We start from the raw sequence: 19,026 nt of genomic DNA, 5'->3' as shown, positions 1-19,026 counted from the left end.
GCAGGCAGAGTTGCAATGTCAGGCAGGCTTGGTCACACACAGACAGGATAGATCGGGTACAGGGCACAGAGAGGAACGTGGTCAGGAGACCTACCTGGTCTGGAACCGATCAGTGGAACAGGATACAGGTTCACACGATCACATGTACACAGGAGGCTGAAGACAAAGCAGCACTGATTCTGAGCACTGAGTTGAAATAGTCTGTTTGGTGCCAGCATCTGTCACAGGTACACGCAAGCACCAGCGTGAACGAGAGTGCACGATGGCTTGAGTTTGCGAATGCGCATATGTATTAGCCAGTGTTCAATTCTTACGAGCACAAAAGGGAATATGTTTAGCCTGTGCCCAGAGGTTCATCCAGAGGTGTTACCTTGTTTGCTGGCATGCGCATCCTGACATTGTTATAGGTGGTCGAGAAATTAGATGTGAAATTCATGTCCCTTGAACACCTGAGGGTGTTCCTTTGATGTTGCGCCTCTCAGGAGGAGTCGCGGAATGTATTTTGGGGTGTAATTTCATGTATGCCTATGCCTTGTGAGAGAAAGAAAATATGACAATTTTGTAAAAAAAAAAAACACATTTTATTTAATTTCTTCATTTTCTAAAGAATTGTGGGAATTAATTACAACTTCAAAACGTCTCTTACTAAATACCATGGACTGACTTTGGGTCATTTGGGGGGTATTTGTACTGTCCTGGCATTTTAGGGCCTTAAGAAATAAGATGGGCAGTCAGAACATCAGGATTGATCAAATTTCAATGATTTGTACATTAGCTTGTAGACTCTATAACTTTCACACAAACAAAATAACATACACTGATTTAGGTTATTTTACCCTAAAAATGTAACAGCATAAATGTAGGTCTATATTTATGAAGAAAAACGACTTATTTGAAAACATTTTTAAAAGAAACTAAGAGAAATGTTGATTTATTTTTCAAACCGTTCTGTATTTTTTCACTTATATCTCAAAAATATAAAAAAAATAAAAAACTGTGGGGATTAAATACCACCAAAAGAAGAATCTATCTAACTCAATAAACTATAAAAATGTAGTTTGGGTACAGTGTTGCACGACTAAGTAATTTTGTCATTCAAAATGTGAGAGCACTAAAAGCTGAAAATTGGCCTGGGCAGGAAGGGCGTAAAAGTGTCCGGTATTAAAGTGGTTAAGAATGACTTTTTTTTTTTTTTCTAAAGTAAAACAAACTAGAAGGAAATATGAAGCCTACCAGTGCTGACATCCTTCTACATATGCTAGTTGTCTCCCTTTTTCTGCTGTAAAAGAAAAGTCAAAGTATAACTATAAAATCTGAAATAAAGCAGCAGAGAGCCGTCAATGAGTACCTGTGTAAGTATGGCACAAGGACAGGGTCAGGGGAGCTTGGCTTTTTTTTTTTCTTTTTATGAATCTTTATTTAGTTTACATGAGTACAGACAAAAATGAGACATCAACAACAAAAATACAGAGTAGGGGTAGCAGCGGAACAGAGCCGCACCCCAGGGGGCATAAAAAGTGCAATATGGTACATAACATAGTGAAAAAGAAGCAGCGTGCATCAACACATCATAGTGCAAAAGCCATCATTCAGTGGAAAAAATAAGAGGGCGGCCTGCCGGGTGCTACGCGTCACGGTCAACATCAGACGTCTGCTGGTCCCAGAGGGTGCAATAGCAAGCCCGAGGGAGCCCCAAGCGGAAGCACGCCACCGTGGGGAGGGGGGCATCAGCCTCCATCAAACCGCCCCCAGTGCGGCGACCCCAGCCGGTGCTCCCTCAGGCATCTCAAACCTCCCCCAACTAACCGTGGGGGGGGCAGTAGGCGACTGGGAGGGACCACACAGAAGAGCTGTGCCGACCTCAGGCCAGCTCCGCACGCGGAGGGGCCAAAGGGAAGGAAGACGCATTGTGTCTAACTCCGCCAGACCCTCCAAAACACTAACAGTAATCGCCCACTCGAGGTAGATGGGGCAGCATGTAGGGAAGAAGAACAAGGAAAGGAATCCAGAAACAGGGATACCGGAGAGAGGAAAACAGAGGAAAGGGTAAGGAGAGGGAGAGAAAGAAAGGAGCCTAGGGAAGAAGAAGGAGGAAGGGAGAAAGAAGAGCGTACCTGCCAGAATCCGGAGCACTGCCAACGCCGCGCCCCCGCGGGATCCTCCAGTCCACCTGAGGGCCAAGGGCAGTTTACGGGAAGGGTCCTCTGCATCTCGGATAGTGTCCACCATCCGCCGCCACTCCGCCCTGCCCGGGACCTTCGGCCGCTTCCAATAAATGGGAATTAATCTCCTCGCAGCATTGAGGAGATGGGATAGCAAGCTACGTCTATAGCGGCTGAGCGGCATGCAGGGCACGTGCAGGAGAAAATGGAGGGGGCTAAATGGCACATCCAGATCCAGGATAGTTTTGACCTGGTCTCGGACGTCGTGCCAAAAAGGGGCGATCACCGGGCACTCCCACCACAGATGCAGCAGGGTACCGGTACCGCCGCAGTTTCGCCAACATGCGGAGGAGGCCGAGGGGTAGATGCGTGCCAAGTCTGCCAGCACTCGGTACCAGCGCATCAGGAGCTTATAATTAGTTTCTTGCATCTTAGAGTGAGTCAGTTGGAAAAGGCGAGAAAGCTGGGCAGCAGTAAATTGTATTCCCAGGTCCCGCTCCCAAAGCCTAGTACATATGGGCGCAGAAGCGGAGGATGCAGCTCCCAATAGTTGGTACAACTCAGAAACCATGTGAGGGATGGGGTCGTCCTGGATGAACAGACGTTCAAAGGGTGTAAAAGATGTCTGAGGACGAATCGCCGAGCCGTGTACAGCGAAGAAGTGGTGAAGCTGCCTGTACCTCCAAAAATTCATAGTGGACCCGCCGTGACGTGTCTTCAGGACGTCATAGGGCAGGAGTTTACCACCTTCCATCAGTTTCCCGCAACTGGTGTTGCCATCGTCCACCCAGGGGTCAAAAAAGGCCATCTGTTCTCCCGGGGGGAACCAGAGGTAACCCCCCAGGGGGGCCAGCGGGTACACAGGGGGTGCCAGGTCCAGGAGCTTATTCACATGGTCCCACACTTTCAGCGCGTGGACCGTGAGGGGGGAGACATTGTCTGACAGCCCCCGGTATTCCCGGGAAAGCCAGGGGGCATAGGAAAGATTCCTGCCCGCCATTAACTTTTCGAGAGAGACCCATAGCTTGGAGCGGGTGTGGAAGCGCCAGTTGAGGATGCGCTGAAGGACAATAGCGTGGTAATAGCGCCGCACATCTGGAAGGCCAAGGCCTCCCAAGTGTTTAGGACATTTCAGGGTGGCCAGGGCAATGCGGGGGCGTTTACCATTCCAGACGAAACCCGTAATTAGGCCGTCCAGAAGGCGGAAGAAACTACGAGGCAAAGGTATAGGCAGCATCTGATAGCATACAGCAGTCTTTAAGGGAGGGTTTTGATTCCCCAGAAACCCCAGGAGTTGAACGTGGTTAGGGAGAGGTTTCTCCTGCTGACAATGTCATCCTTAGTGACCCAGAGGACTCAGAAGCTCATGCCTACTCCAACTTACGCTGCATGGGCTCTCTGATTCTGCAAAGCCTGCAAAAGGACCTGAGGATTCGTGCTATTGAGGAGAGGGATAATTACTGGTTGGCAACCCTTCTTGATCCACGTTACAAGAGTAAATGCGCAGAGCTCATCCTGCCTTTGCAGAGGGAGCAGAGGATGAATCATCTTGAGTAGGCCTTGAAAAAAAATTTGTGTACCACCTTTCCAGACACTGGGAGGTCAACATTTTTTGGACGTGTTTCGGAGGCATCGTTCAGCCAAAGGAGGAGCGGTGGAGAAGGTGGCCGGCTGACCAATGCCTATAAGCAGTTCTTTAGTCCTCAGCAGCACCCAGGGCTGTTAGGTTGAAGCAACCATCGACAGCGTCTCCATCATATGGTGCATCATTATCTAGGTGCAAGAGCAGACTAGAAGACCTTTCCAGCTGAGCATCCACTGGGTTACTGGGTCTTGAGGATGGACAGGACTTGCTCAATATGCAATGGAGCTACTGGCCTGTCCTGCTTCCAGTGTGATTTCCAAACGGACGTTCAGTGCTGCTGGAGGTTTTGTGACAGACAAAAGAGTGCGTCTGTCCACAGACTCTGTGACCAGCTGACTTTTATCAAAATGAACCAGTCCTGGATCAACAGGAGCTATCAAGCCCCTGATACTGATGTAACTGATTGAATTTGCAAGGGGTCTGCCATCCCTTGAAGACTGCATATGCTGCCTATCCTATTCCTCCAGTTGATTTTGCTAGCTTCTAACAATGTTTTCGGTTTAGGTCACTGCCAAACACCAAGGCCTAATTTTTCTGCACTTGTATGACAGGTGCATACAATTTAAATGTCGTATGTCATTTTTAACAGCAGGCCCTGTCATGGTGCCCTGCTAACTGTGAGGGGTTACAGTGTTCAGGCACCAACAGCACCAAAGGTCCAATATTGTTGCACCTGTATAGCAAGTACATGCAATTTCAAATTTGTATGGAATTCTTACCAGCAGGTCCCTGTTCCTGCACCCAGCAAGAGTAACTGTGAGGGCTTGGTTACAGTGTTCAGGCACCACCAACAGCAAAGGCCCAATTTTTGGCACCTGTATAGTACATGCAATTTCAAATTTGTATGGAGTTCTTACCAGCAGGTCCCATTCCTGCACCCAGCAAGAGTAACTGTGAGGGCTTGGTTACAGTGTTCAGGCACCACCAACAGCAAAGGCCCAATTTTTGGCACCTGTATAGCACATGCAATTTCAAATTTGTATGGAATTCTTATCAGCAGGTCCTGTTCCTGCACCCAGCAAGAGTAACTGCGAGGGCTTGGTTACCGTGTTCAGGCACCACCAACAGCAAAGGCCCAATTTTTGGCACCTGTATAGCACATGCAATTTCAATTTTTTTATGGAATTCTTACCAGAAGGGCCCGTTTCTGCACCCAGCAAAAGTAACTGTGAGGGGTTAGGGTGTTCAGGCACCACCTACAGCAAAAGACCCAATTTTTGGCACCTGTACAGCACATGCAATTTCTAATTTGTATGGAATTCTTACCAGCAGGTCCTGTTCCTGCGCCCAGCAAGAGTAACTGTGAGGGGTTACAGTGTTCAGACACCACCTACAGCAAAGGTACAATTTTTGGCAGCTGTATAGCACATGCAATTTCAAATTTCTATGGAAATCTTACCAGCAGATTCCATTCCTGCGCCCAGCAAGAGTAACTGTGAGTGGTTACACTGTTCAGGCACCACCAACAGCAACGCCCCAATTTTTGGCACCTGTATAGCACATGCAATTTCAAATTGGTAAGGAATTCTTACCAGCAGATCCCATTCCTGCACCCAGCAAGAGTAACTACGAGGGCATGGTTACGGTGTTCAGGCACCACCAACAGCAACGCCCCAATTTTTGGCACCTGTATAGCACATGCAATTTCAAATTTGTATGTAATTCTTACAAGCAGGTCCCGTTCCTGCACCCAGCAAGAGTAACTGCGAGGGCATGGAGGGCATATTCCCCAGGTCAGTACCCGCACCCCATACACTTTTTTGGGGCAATAACCTGCATTTAAGCCTTCAAAATGAGGCCGCTTGATTTTCGAGGTTCGACTCCCATAGACTTCAATGGGGTTTGTTTATTCGAACAAACTTTTCCTCTGTTCCCGGTGCAAACCGAACTGGGGGGTGTTTGGCTCATCACTATATGCTAGTTGTCTCCCTGTTTCTGTTGTAAAAGAAAAGTCAAAGTATGACAATAAAATCTGAAATGATTAATATAGTCAATCTGACTGGATATCTATTTCTTTTAATATAATTGGGCTTTAATCACTTTATAACTGGAATATGCCTTTTTAAGTCCTCATACACAATGCTCTGTTCCATGAGAACATAAAATAATTTTGCAACCGAGAACTGAGAGCGTGCACCTGTTCTCAGTTCTCTGAGACCCCACTATAATGAGACCCCACTGTCCATTGCAAAGTTATTTACAAATTACAACAAAGATTTGGGATTCTCATCTTTCTTTTTATGTATCTAAACTTCTAAGAGGAGAAAATGTACTAAGCTGTGGTGTGTTTTTTTTTGGTGAAAATAAAATGTATTTTGAAAAAATCTTGTTTATATGCATGCGATAATGTACATGATACATCTGGGTCCTCCATACAAGGGAAAGTCCTGTAGCAGGAGGGAGGAGATTCCTATGAGGTTGAAGAATCTTACCAGCTATCTGACGTTACCTTCTTACCTGTATAGAAAGGAAACTGAAAGTGATATAGAAGTTCCCAGAGCTGCTATAATCTCTCTCCTGTTACTTGTGTCTTGAACGAAAGAGAACTCCACAACATCATGAAAATAAGGACATTTTTCTTTTGCAAAAAGGAATATAAAAGAAGAAACATGGAAACAAGACTTCAGATCAATCTGAGACTAGCACTGTGGAGTGACAGTGTAACAGAGCAAATATCACCAACCAAAGACACATTACCAGATCCAACTGAGCAGGACAGAAATGGATATCAGGCTGGTGGTGCTGAGCGTTTTACTGGTTGCAGTAAGTGGACGCTTGCACAGGAGACTCTGCCCGAAATCCCGCTATTTATCTGTGACGTCTTCTGACATAACAACACTAAAGGAGCTGCAACATGATCATGAAAAGAACATGTCTACCAACGCAATGAGATGCTACAGAAGAATGCTGAGACACAAACCATCTGTATGTGACCTTACGCAGAGGGATCGTCTTATCCTGACCTTGGAGCGGGTGTCACTAACTGTTGAGGTTCTAACTAACATGTCTACGTCTGATCAGCCTGAAACTGTAAAACAGGCACTTATGTTTTTCCTCAAACTGAAAGATGATCTGATGGTCTGTAGAGGATCTCCAGAAGACAGTGAGCCTACCTCACCCGAGCTGAAGCTGTGGCTGCATCATCTCCAGCATTTTAAGGAAGCAGCATCTCCAGATTGTGTCCAAGAGGCTGTAATACTTAGCCTTATCCCTCTGAGAGTAGAAGATGTGACATGTTGGGCTCTCAACTACTAATTTACACAACTACATCAAAGAAACTTTCACTTTACCAAATTCAAGCACAGATACAACTCATCTGCTTTTCATATGAATATACCAGAACAATGAACCAGTGAAGCCTGGACTTTTTCATCAAAGACATATTCTTCTACACCCTACTACTGAAGTAAGGGAGTATTACTTCAAAAAATATCACAGTATGTATTCATCCCTCAACTATTATAATCTGCTTCTGCCTGGTGTAGGATATTCATCCTAATCCTCAAGAATATACAATCCTAAAATTTGCAACTCAAGGATTTGTTGAGCATCCACCTATCCTACAATGGATTCCATAACCACAAACTCACAAGCCATTAATTGACTTCATTGTTTATCCCAGCAGATGGGATTCCTCTTCAATCTGCAAATGACTGACCCACTCTCTACACAACACAGATAATGTTACTCGTGCATAAAAGGGACAACACAGCCAGGAGTCCATCACTTTTGCAAAAATAATATTTACTGTATTTAATTTTTACTTTTCTATTTATTTATTTAATAATCATAATATAATAATTTAATTATTTATTTCATATCTATCTTGAACCTATATGTATTTTACATTATTTGTTTAAAATTTTTTCTATTATTTTATTTATTAAAAATTATTTATTTTATGAGTTTCTAGCTCCCCGGAGGATGCAATGTAACTGTATTTAAATTATGTTAAATAAATATGTTTTATTTCATTGATAAACATGTACACATACATGTGCAATTAATAAATAGAAAGTAGAAAAATATAAGAAAAAACCCTTGTGTTTTCATTTATTTTTTCCAGAATATTGTGTTGTTTTTGAAGTATCTTATAAATTGACAACTTTGTGTTAAAAAAAAAAAAATACATTTATTTGCACATTTTCCAAAAACTTGTGGAAAAAATGACATGATCAAAAGACTCATTATGGCTCGAATGATTTACATTGGGGTGTTTGCTTTGCCTAAATCGGGTCATTTTCTAGGTGTTTCCATTGTCCTGGTGCTCCAAAGCCTTCAAAAGTGTGTATCACGTACGTGGTAGAAGAGCCTGATATGATGAGGAAGTCCTCTCTTACCCCTCTGTCTTGGAACCCCTGATAGTATAGACAGGAGGCACAGGAGTGCAGAGTGGCACGAGTGCCTTTAAGTCTTGATAGCAGCAGGGCAGGTGTCCTACCTGAGCAGAAGTCATCAGATGGCTTCACCAAGCAAACAGGGAGCTGGTGCTGGCGACAGCAGGCAGAGTTGCAATGTCAGGCAGACTTGGTCACACACAGGCACGATAAATCGGGTACAGGGCACAGAGAGGAATGTGATCAGGAGACCAGCCTGGTCTGGAACTGATCAGTGGAACAGGATACAGGTTCACACGATCACATGTACACAGGAGGCTGAAGACAAAGCAGCACTGATTCTGAGCACTGAGTTGAAATAGTCTGTTTGGCACCAACATTTGTCACAGGTATACGCAAGCGCCGGCGTGAACGAGAGTGCGCAATGGCTTGAGTTTGCAAATGCGCATATGTATTAGCCAGTGTCCAATTCTTACAAGCACAAAAGGCAATATGTTTAGCCTGTGCCCAGAGGTTCATCCAGAGGTGTTATCTTGTTTGCTGGCATGCGCATCCTGGCATTGTTATAGGTAGTCAAGAAATTAGATGTGAAATTCATGTCCCTTGAACACCTGAAGGTGTTCCTTTGATGTTGCGCCTCTCGGGAGGAGTAGCGGAATGTATTTTGGGGTGTAATTGCATGTATGCCTATGCCTCGTGAGAGAAAGAACTTGGTAATATGACAATTTTGTAAAAAGAAAAAAACACATTTTATTTAATTTCTTAATTTTCCAAAGAATTGTGGGAATTAATTACAACTTCAAAATGTCTCTTACTAAATACCATGGACTGACTTTGGGTCATTTGGGGGGTATTTGTACTGTCCTGGCATTTTAGGGCCGTAAGAAATAAGATAGGCAGTCAGAACATCAGGATTGATCAAATTTCAATGATTTGTACATTAGCTTGTAGACTCTATAACTTTCACACAAACAAAATAACATACACTGATTTAGGTTATTTTACCCTAAAAATGTAGCAGCATAAATTTAGGTCTATATTTATGAAGAAAAACAACTTATTTGAAAACATTTTTAAAAGAAACTAAGAGAAATGTTGATTTATTTTTCAAACCGTTCTGTATGTTTTCACTTATATCTCAAAAAAATAAAAAAATAAAAAACTGTGTGGATTAAATACCACCAAAAGAAGAATTTATCTGACTCAATAAACTATAAAAATGTAGTTTGGGTACAGTGTTGCATGACTGAGTAATTTTGTCATTCAAAATGTGAGAGCACTAAATGCTGAAAATTGGCCTGGGCAGAAAGGGGGTAAAAGTGTCCAGTATTAAAGTGGTTAAGAATGATTTTTTTTTTCTAAAGTAAAACAAAATAGAAGGAAATTTGAAGCCTACCAGTGCTGACATCCTTCAACATATTCTAGTTGTCTCCCTGTTTCTGCTGTAAAAGAAAAGTCAAAGTATAACTATAAAATCTGAAATTATTAATAAATACAAAGTCAATCTGACTGCATATCTATTTCTTTTAATGTAATTGGGCTTCAACCACTTTGTAACTGGAAAATGCCTTATTAGGTCCTCATACACAATGCTCTGTTCCATGAGAACGTAAAATCATTTTGCAACCAAGAACTAAGAGCGTGCACCTGTTCTCAGTTCTCTGAGACCCCACTATAATGAGACCCCACTGTCCATTGCAAACGTATATTACGATTTGGGATTCTCATCTTTCTTTTTATGTATCTAAACTTCTAAGATCAGAAAATGTACTAAGCTGTGGTGTGTTTTTTTCTTGGTGAAAATAAAATGTATTTTTAAAAAAAACTTGTTTATTTGCATGCAATAATGTACATGATACATCTGGGTCCTCCATACAAGGGAGAGTCCTGTAGCAGGAGGGAGGAAATTCCTATGAGGTTGAAGAATCTTACCAGCTATCTGACGTTACCTTCTTACCTGTATAGAAAGGAAACTGAAAGTGATTTAGAAGTTCCCAAAGCTGCTATAATCTCTCTCCTGTTACTTGTGTCTTGAACGAACGAGAACTCCACAACATCATGAAAATAAGGACATTTTTCTTGTGCAAAAAGGAATATAAAGGAAGAAACATGGAAACAAGACTTCAGATCAATCTGAGACTAGCACTGTGGAGTGACAGTGTAACAGAGCAAATATCACCAACCAAAGACACATTACCAGATCCAACTGAGCAGGACAGAAATGGATATCAGGCTGGTGGTGCTGAGCATTTTACTGGTTGCAGTAAGTGGACGCTTGCACAGGAGACTCTGCCCGAAATCCCGCTATTTATCTGTGACGTCTTCTGACATAACAACACTAAAGGAGCTGCAACATGATCATGAAAAGAACATGTCTACCAACGCAATGAGATGCTACAGAAGAATGCTGAGACACAAACCATCTGTATGTGACCTTACGCAGAGGGATCGTCTCACTAACTGTTGAGGTTCTAACTAACATGTCTACGTCTGATCAGCCTGAAACTGTAAAACAGGCACTTATGCTTTTCCTCAAACTGAAAGATGATCTGATGGTCTGTAGAGGATCTCCAGAAGACAGTGAGCCTACCTCACCCGAGCTGAAGCTGTGGCTGCATCATCTCCAGCATTTTAAGGAAGCAGCATCTCCAGATTGTGTCCAAGAGGCTGTAATACTTAGCCTTATCCCTCTGAGAGTAGAAGATGTGACATGTTGGGCTCTCAACCACTAACTTACACAACTACATCAAAGAAACTTTCAGCTTACCAAATTCAAGCACAGATACAACTCTTCTGCTTTTCATATGAATATACAAGAACAATGTACCAGTGAAGCATGGACTTTTTCATCAAAGACATATCCTTCTACACCCTACTACTGAAGGACACAGAGTATTACTTCAAAAAATATGACAGTATGTATTCATCCCTCAACTATTATAAACTGCTTCTGCCCGGTGTATGATATTCATTCTAATCCTCAAGGAAATACAATCCTAAAATTTGCAACTCTAGGATTTGTTCGACATCCACCTATCCTACAATGGATTCCATAATCACAAACTCACAAGCCATGAATTGACTTCATTGCTTATCCCAGCAGATGAGATTCCTCTTCAATCTGCAAATGAATGACCCACTCTCTACACAACATAGATACTGTTACTCGCTCATTAAAGGAAGAACACAGCCAGAAGTCATTCACTTTTGCAAATAGAATATTTTATTTAATTTTATAAATAATTTTTATTTATTTATTTATTTATTTATTTTATAATCATAATAATGTAATTATTTATTTCATATCGATCTTTAACCTATATGTAGTTTACATAATTTTTTTTTTTTTCTTCTGTTTTAGTTATTAAAATTTATTTATTTCATGAGTTTTTAGCTCCCCGGAGGATGCAATGTATCTGTATTTAAATTATGTTAAACAAATATGTTTTTTTATTTCAGTGATAAACATGTACACATACATGTGCAATTAATAAATAGAAAGTAGAAAGATAAAATAAAAACCCTTGTGTTTTCATTTATTTTTCCAGAATATTGTGTTGTTTTTGAAGTATCTTATAAATTGACAACTTGTGTGTTGGAAAAAAAAAATTCTTGTGGAAAAAAATGAAAAATGACATGATCAAAAGACTCATTATGGCTCATAGGATGTAATGACAACAAACGAAAAACACACTGACCTAAGTCAGTGAATCAGCGCTCACTGTATCAACAGGATGGGGGAGACCACACTGTAGGTGGAATTGAAAACATAAATGGTGAAGACAAACTGTAACAGGGAAACATGAGAATGAAATAAAAATCAATGAAACATCATTGGAACAGAGGGAACATATATAATAACCTCATCCGAGAGTCATGAATCTTCAGTCAGTGTTGTCCATAATAGCAACAAGTCCTTCTCCTATGAAAGTCACAAACTCCAAAGGGGGGGGGGGGGGCTGGGATGTAGTGTTAAGACAGGCAGCTCCTCAAGAGGTAGGGAATCCCTCCAGTCATCTAATACAAAAGGAAAACAAGGGTGCCAAGTCACAGGGGTGAATGTAAAACAAAACAATTTTATTGTATCAACTTATATGTAGATAAAACAAGATCAGCCTATGTGATGTCCGAGGGGGATCTCCACAGTAAAGCCAGATGGTAAGTTGCGGGCTGTGAGGTCCAGGTGGCGGTTCTGTGTTGAAAGGAGCTCAGGATCTAGGCACTGAGCTGTAGCCTGCAAATAGCAGAGACTCCCTGGATCGCCGCTCCAGCAGACGTCACATGACGAAACGCGCAGGGCGGAGTCGCAACGTCAATACGTCACTTCCGGTTTCGGAGCCTGGGCCGTGGAACGCGGAAGCTTCCCGGCCATCACCGCTGATCCTAGGCAGCCTCAAACGTCAGTTTTCTGCTCTCTTTTCCACGCCACAGATACACATTGCATCATGGGGTCTTTTTCTTCTAACTTGAGGTACTAAAAGCCAAGTTTGGCTCACTGGAGAACCCCAGAAGAAACCGACCATTTTTCCTCAAGCACAGGTCGTATACTTAGGGGCGACATCTAGTGGATGTACAACAGAATTGCAACCCCATTTTTTATCTATTTCTTTCTCTCATTTAATTTGACACTTTTCACATAAGTGGTAATACTAACTCCACGCACAGCACGGATGAATTTATGTTCACTGCTTTATGTATTTTAAATCACTGGTTTATTTATGTATTTAACTTAATTTGCTGAAATTATCAACTGTCATCACAAAATAAATGCACATTGGGAACCCATTGTTTCTTACTCATTAAGTATATGCAGCACAGCACTTGCACTTTACTGAGTTGCACCTTATGGGCCCAGGTCATTAATCAGCTAACTTGGTCACACCACAAATCACTAGTGCACTTTATTTTTTTAACGTTTTTCATGACACATTATTTTCTTCTTATTGGCACTTTGTTTTAAGTTGGCACAGATAATAAGCACTTATTCACTTTAAGGTAGCGCCGTTACAACCTCCTTTTATATATATTTCTCCCTGGATGGGCAGCCTCGCTTAAGTCCGCTGGTATCCGGAACCGGAAGTGACCGAAGACCGGAACCGGAAGTGACACAATGGTGACCTGTTGGCTCCTCCACGGAGACAAACAGGGATCAGAACGCTGAACAAAACGTGGAGGGCGGGCCGCAACGTCGTTTCGGAGGACCACCTCCTTCATCAGACAGGCCTGCCCCTCCACCAACATTGCACTTAAATAAGGAACCATAACAAAGGGACTGATTGAATGATTTGATAGGTCCAGCCACAATTAGGACCGGTCTCTGTATATAAAACAATGGAATAATAGGTGATATTCAAAAAATACACTCTAAATAATCCAGTAGCGCAAAAGATAGTAACCAAAAGTCACTACTGCATAGATGTGCAATCTCGACTGCTAATAAGCACCACAGTCCAATAATAATCAACAGATGTCACAGAAGCAGCAGGAGTAATATAGTAATAGTGCTAATCAGTCCATGATCACTAAACATTAATCCTGGGATGTTAGGTAACCACGTGTATTAGCTCTTAACTGGGCTTTAAGCAAACGGGAGGATCTGCCACACAACCAGAAAGTTTTCATCCGGAATGCCCTAGACTTTTGTCTAGGGCATAACTATTTCAGGTATCAACAATCCTTTTATAGCCAGAGGAGAGGTGTGGCAATGGGAGCAAAATTTGCTCCCATCCTTGCCAACCTCTTCATGGCTGAATGGGAGGATAAATATGTGTTCTGTAGAGAGAGACCTGAGTTATTATTTTATCGCAGGTTCATTGATGACATCATATTCATATGGAATGATACGGAACAATCTTTAATGAACTTTATGAGTCATCTAAACACAAACACTAACAACATCAAACTGGACTTCCATTGGAGCCAAACGGAAATTCACTTCTTGGATGTGAATATTAGTAAGCGGTCGGGCAAGTTAAGCACTACCGTCTTCTTTAAATCCACCGATCGTAACAGCTACCTGTCCATACAGAGTGGTCATCACCCGAACTGGTTACGCAATATCCCGCGTGGCCAGTTCATGCGGGTAAAGCGTAACTGCACGTTCGATAGGGATTTTATTTCCCAAACAAGTGTCTTGAAGGAGAGGTTTGTCCAAAAAGGTTATAGTGAACTGGACCTTGACAATGAAATTAAGAGTATTTTAGAGATCCCAAGATCTACATGTTTACAAAATGTGAATAGATCACAGAAAGAGTCTGATGATAAACAGTGGAGTTTTCTATCAGATTACTCAGAGGACTACAAGAAAGTGGAAACTATTTTTAAGTCACATTGGCACATACTACAGATGGATGCAACGTTGGGCCCTGTTCTACCAGAGGTCCCATCGTTCATTTACCGAAAGGCCCCCAGTTTTGGTGATAGGGTGGTAAAGAAGGTGTTGAACCCTCCTGATACATCTTTTTTCCCAGGCCGACGAGGGTTCCACAAGTGTGGTAGGTGTAGGTCGTGTTCCTTTACTCTTTTAAATAGGAGAAGATGCAATTCTTTTTATGTGTCAGCTATTGACAAGGAATTTGACATTAAACACCAAATCACGTGTGATACTACACATGTGGTTTACGCACTGATGTGCCCTTGTAAAATTATTTACATCGGCCGCACTAAACGCACCTTAACCATAAGAGTCGGTGAACATATCACTAACATTATCAAAGGCAAACGAGAACATAGCGTCCCGGCTCACTTTCGCTCACACCATCAACGTAACCCAAGTTGTTTGCGATTTTGGGGCATTGAGCGAGTGACACCCCCATGGAGAGGTGCAAACTGGGTGAGGGAGTTATCTAAGTGCGAAACCAAGTGGATCTTTCTGACACAGTCCCTGAGTCCGACAGGACTGAACATAGAATTGGACTTAAATTGTTTTATTAGTGATTATTAGTGTTTTTATGGTCTTTTATGATATTTATAATTTTACTGTACATTTTACTGTAAATTTTTACTGTAACTATATTTTATTTACTAGTATGGCATATTTATCTTAGATGTGTCCACTTATTTATGGTATATCTACACATCTTGGAATGTATGCTATTAGTTTAGTTGGAGTGACTGGGTGTGTGAACTGTTCTTCACCCCAGCCTTCACCCTGATTTTATTGATTATGTATTGTTCATATATCTATTGATTATATATTTAATCTACTGCTTGTGACCTGATATTTATTACCCAGTAATTTATTACCTATTAATTTAGAGGTGTAAGATACTTATTGTATTTATTGTTGCTCCCTAGGTTATGTATACACCACTTAGATACACAGATCCGTATATTGAGATGTCGGTTTTTTCTGTTGTTATTAGTGAAGCATAACCCCATTGGCATCAAGTGCCGTCTTGCTCGTATTATTCACGGGAATGTGATTTATTAGCCAACAGCCCTTTTACAACCAGTCCCGACCGTTAGTGCATTTACCGTGGTACGGTGAAGCTATGCTCTATATAACTGTTTACAGGGCAATATTTTGGTTCCGGGTGCATAGGTGAGGGTGGTGGACCAAACGGAAGTAATGAAGAGGGCTGCTAAGACAACTGAGTCTGTTTTCAGTTCCGAGCAAGATGCACGTGACCAATGGAAGCTGATGTACACCCCGACTCCGCCCCAACTGGGCGGATTGTCGGAGGTATTTAGGTTACCGCTGAGCCGCCATGGTCACGCCCCCGGTGAAGAAGTCAGAAGTACGAAACGCGTCGGGCGTGACCAGGCGGCGTAACCATACTTGCAGACTAGGAGCTCAGGACACCCGGACGGAGCGCGGTCCACGGTGTGGAGCCTGGACTTGGATTCCCGAAGGGTACCCTCCTCCTATTTCGATACATGCGGATGTTTTATGGATACCATGTGAGTTGATTACTTATTTTATGTGTGCAATAAAGTTTTCAAACGGTATCACACTAGTGGGATATTGCTTTTCTCCTCTGCTGCCGAGTCTGATTGAATATCTGGTGTGGAGTCCTGTGAGGGTTTGCTGATCAGAGACCTATACTTCATGCTTATATTGCTCATTCACGAGAGTGTTTTGAGCCACAGCAGCTGGTGAGTGTTCATTTCTCCTCCCCCCTTGGAGCACGGTGGTGGTGGTGATCCTTGAAAACTACACGTGGTTACCTAACATCCCAGGATTAATGTTTAGTGATCATGGACTGATTAGCACTATTACTATATTGCTCCTGCTGCTTCTGTGACATCTGTTGATTATTTTTGGACTGTGGTGCTTATTAGCAGTCGAGATTGTACATCTATGCAGTAGTGACTTTTGGTTACTATCTTTTGCGCTACTGGATTATTTAGAGTGTATTTTTTGAATATCACCTATTATTCCATTGTTTTATATTCTTTTTGTTAAGTAGCAGCATTGCAATTCATATTATTATTTGGATAAGAGTCCTCATTAAGCGCTTGGGGGTGCTTACTATAGGTTTCGGTGGGTTTGTAAGCTCTTTTTGTTCGGTCTCTGTATATGTTGAAAAGTGACAGACCAGCATGGAAATCTAGGAAAGGGGGGGGGGATGAGTAAAACCGGACCCTAATTGTGGGCTATTAGAAGGCGCCATAACAAAAAAGCAGGATCAAGGCACCTATTGTTATAAATGAAAATAATGTATTTAAGATAAAAATGGAAATGGGAATGGGGAAATTTTATTATATTAATACCACCATTAAAGGGGAACCCCCCACCTATGCATCACTAATCCAAGAGCTTCCCATCGGATATCATGGGACCCTACCCAGTAGTGGTATCTCAGCAAAGGTGCATAGATACGTGCATGTGTTACTACAGTTATAAAGTACCACAATGTCATAATATTTATAATAATAGTGAAATTTAAAAATTTGTAAATAAATAAATTAAAATAAATTAAAAAAAAATATATATATATATATATATATATTTTTTTTTTTTTTTTTTGTAATAAGGGATCCATTAATTAAAAATTAAGATTAAAACAGTGTCTATTGAATCTAGATGTAAAATGGCCATTCAATGGCTGATCAGAACTAAGAAATAAAAAATATATGTAATCAAAACCAAAATTCATGTGCCTGTTCTGTACATGTTACATACTCATATAATAAAATCCTAATTAAAACCTCATTGAGTGGCAAGAGAGGCAAACTGGGGGGGGGGGGAGAGAAAAAGGGGGATTAATGGTATGGTTATCTCGAGTTCCCATCATAAGATGGTATTTATTTCAAGCTCCTCATTTAACCCCCCAGGAGCTAAAGAGTTGAGGGTAAAAATCCAAAAAGTTTCCCTAAAACAGAGGGACTGAAAACGCTCTGCAACCGAATCACAGGGGGGAATGGTCTCAATGACCCAGACACGTAACCCCTCGGTTGACCAGTTGTGGTGGAGATGGAAGTGTCTGGGGACACTGTGTTCCGTAGAGCCCTTTTCTATCAGTCTCCTGTGGTCCCCAAAATGGGCACGCACTGTGCGAATAGTGCGTCCCACGTAGAGAAGACCCCAGGGACAGGTCAAGCAGTACACCACAAATTCGCTGGAACAACTGTAGAATTGTTTGTGAGTGTACTTCTTCCCCAGCGGACCATGAAAACACCTCTGTCTGTGTGTGACAAAAGGGCACATTTTAAATAGTATTTTCTTGCACTAGTACATGCCCACTAGATTAAAAAAGGTGGTGAGGGGCTGTGGAGACGTCTTGGGCCTGGTGATCCTACTGTTTTTGACGCTCCTCGGTCTCCTGTAGATAACTCAAGGGCGCTTTGGTAAAACTGGAGCCAATTTGGGATCCTGCATTAAGATCCCCCAGTGGTGTCTGATGATGCTTTCCATCTGCTTGTGGGCGTGGTGATACTGAGTTATGAACTTGACCTCACCAGAAGCCATCAGTTCTGATGCAGGTTAGGCCATACGGGGATGTCTACATTCCTCAAAAGCCGTGTAAACCAGGGTGGAATCATATCCTTTGTCTAGGAACCTGTTAATTAGGACTTGGCCCGGCACCACATAATCCTCGCCAAGGATGCAATTGTTCCCAAGTCTGGTGAATTGCCCCTTGGGTATGTATGGTATCCACTTTGGGTGATGACAACTCCCAGAGTGGAGGTATGAGTTGCCAGCTGAGGGTTTGAAATGTGTCTTAGACACAATCGTACCCTCTCTGTGGGACAACTCCAGGTCCAGGAAAAACCAGGGAGGTGGAGTCAATCACATGAGTAAAGGCAATGCCCATGTTATTGCTGTTGCAGGACTCAATAAAGGGAGCTATGGTGGTAGGAGGCCCATCCCAGATGACTATTACGTCGTCGATGTATCGACCGTAATAGATCAAATGGGCAGCAAAGGGGTTATTCCTCCAAATGCATGTGTCTTCCCACCAACCCAAGGTGAGGTTGGCGCAGGACGGTGTGAAGGACGCGCCCATGGCTGTTCCATGCACCTGGAGGAAATAATCTCCCAAAAATTTGAAATAATTATGTTCCAAGCAAAACTGGGTGATCACCGCCTCTCCTCCCCTGGCCCGACTCCTGTGTCTGAATACACAAGGGGAGGAGTCCTGCGACGTAGTTCTACGTCGCTGGACGATAACGAGCCACTTTGCCGCAGTACGCTCAATGTGAGCGGTCGGCAAGTAGTTAATGAATCCCTTATTACAAAATATATATACATATATTTTAATTTTGTATTTATTTTTATTTATTTACTAATTTTTAAATTTCAGTATTATTATAAACATTATGAAATTGTGGTACTTTATAACTGTAGTAACACATGCACGTATCATATGCACCTTTGCTGAGATACCACTACTGGGTAGGGTCCCATGATATGCGATGGGAAGCTCTTAGATTAGTG

General features: G+C 42.2%; 1 protein-coding gene and 1 pseudogene across 2 annotated transcripts; both read left to right on the top strand.

Moving 5' to 3' along the window:
- Positions 1-6,528: 6,528 nt before the first annotated feature.
- On the top strand, positions 6,529-7,062 carry LOC309549378 (uncharacterized protein; the record flags this gene model as incomplete). Its single annotated transcript, XM_082249605.1, has 1 exon — positions 6,529-7,062. One exon carries the CDS (start codon positions 6,529-6,531, stop codon positions 7,060-7,062), a length of 534 nt encoding a protein of 177 aa, XP_082105731.1.
- A 3,303-nt stretch (positions 7,063-10,365) lies between these two features.
- LOC309562676 lies at positions 10,366-10,876 on the top strand (annotated as a pseudogene). The gene has a single exon. The product of its transcript is annotated as an uncharacterized misc_RNA (transcript).
- Positions 10,877-19,026: the final 8,150 nt, after the last annotated feature.

This window comes from Pelophylax lessonae (assembly GCF_965119305.1).
Source record: "Pelophylax lessonae genome assembly, chromosome: 1".
Lineage (NCBI taxonomy): Eukaryota > Metazoa > Chordata > Amphibia > Anura > Ranidae > Pelophylax > Pelophylax lessonae.
This window is presented reverse-complemented; position numbering and strand designations above follow the sequence as displayed.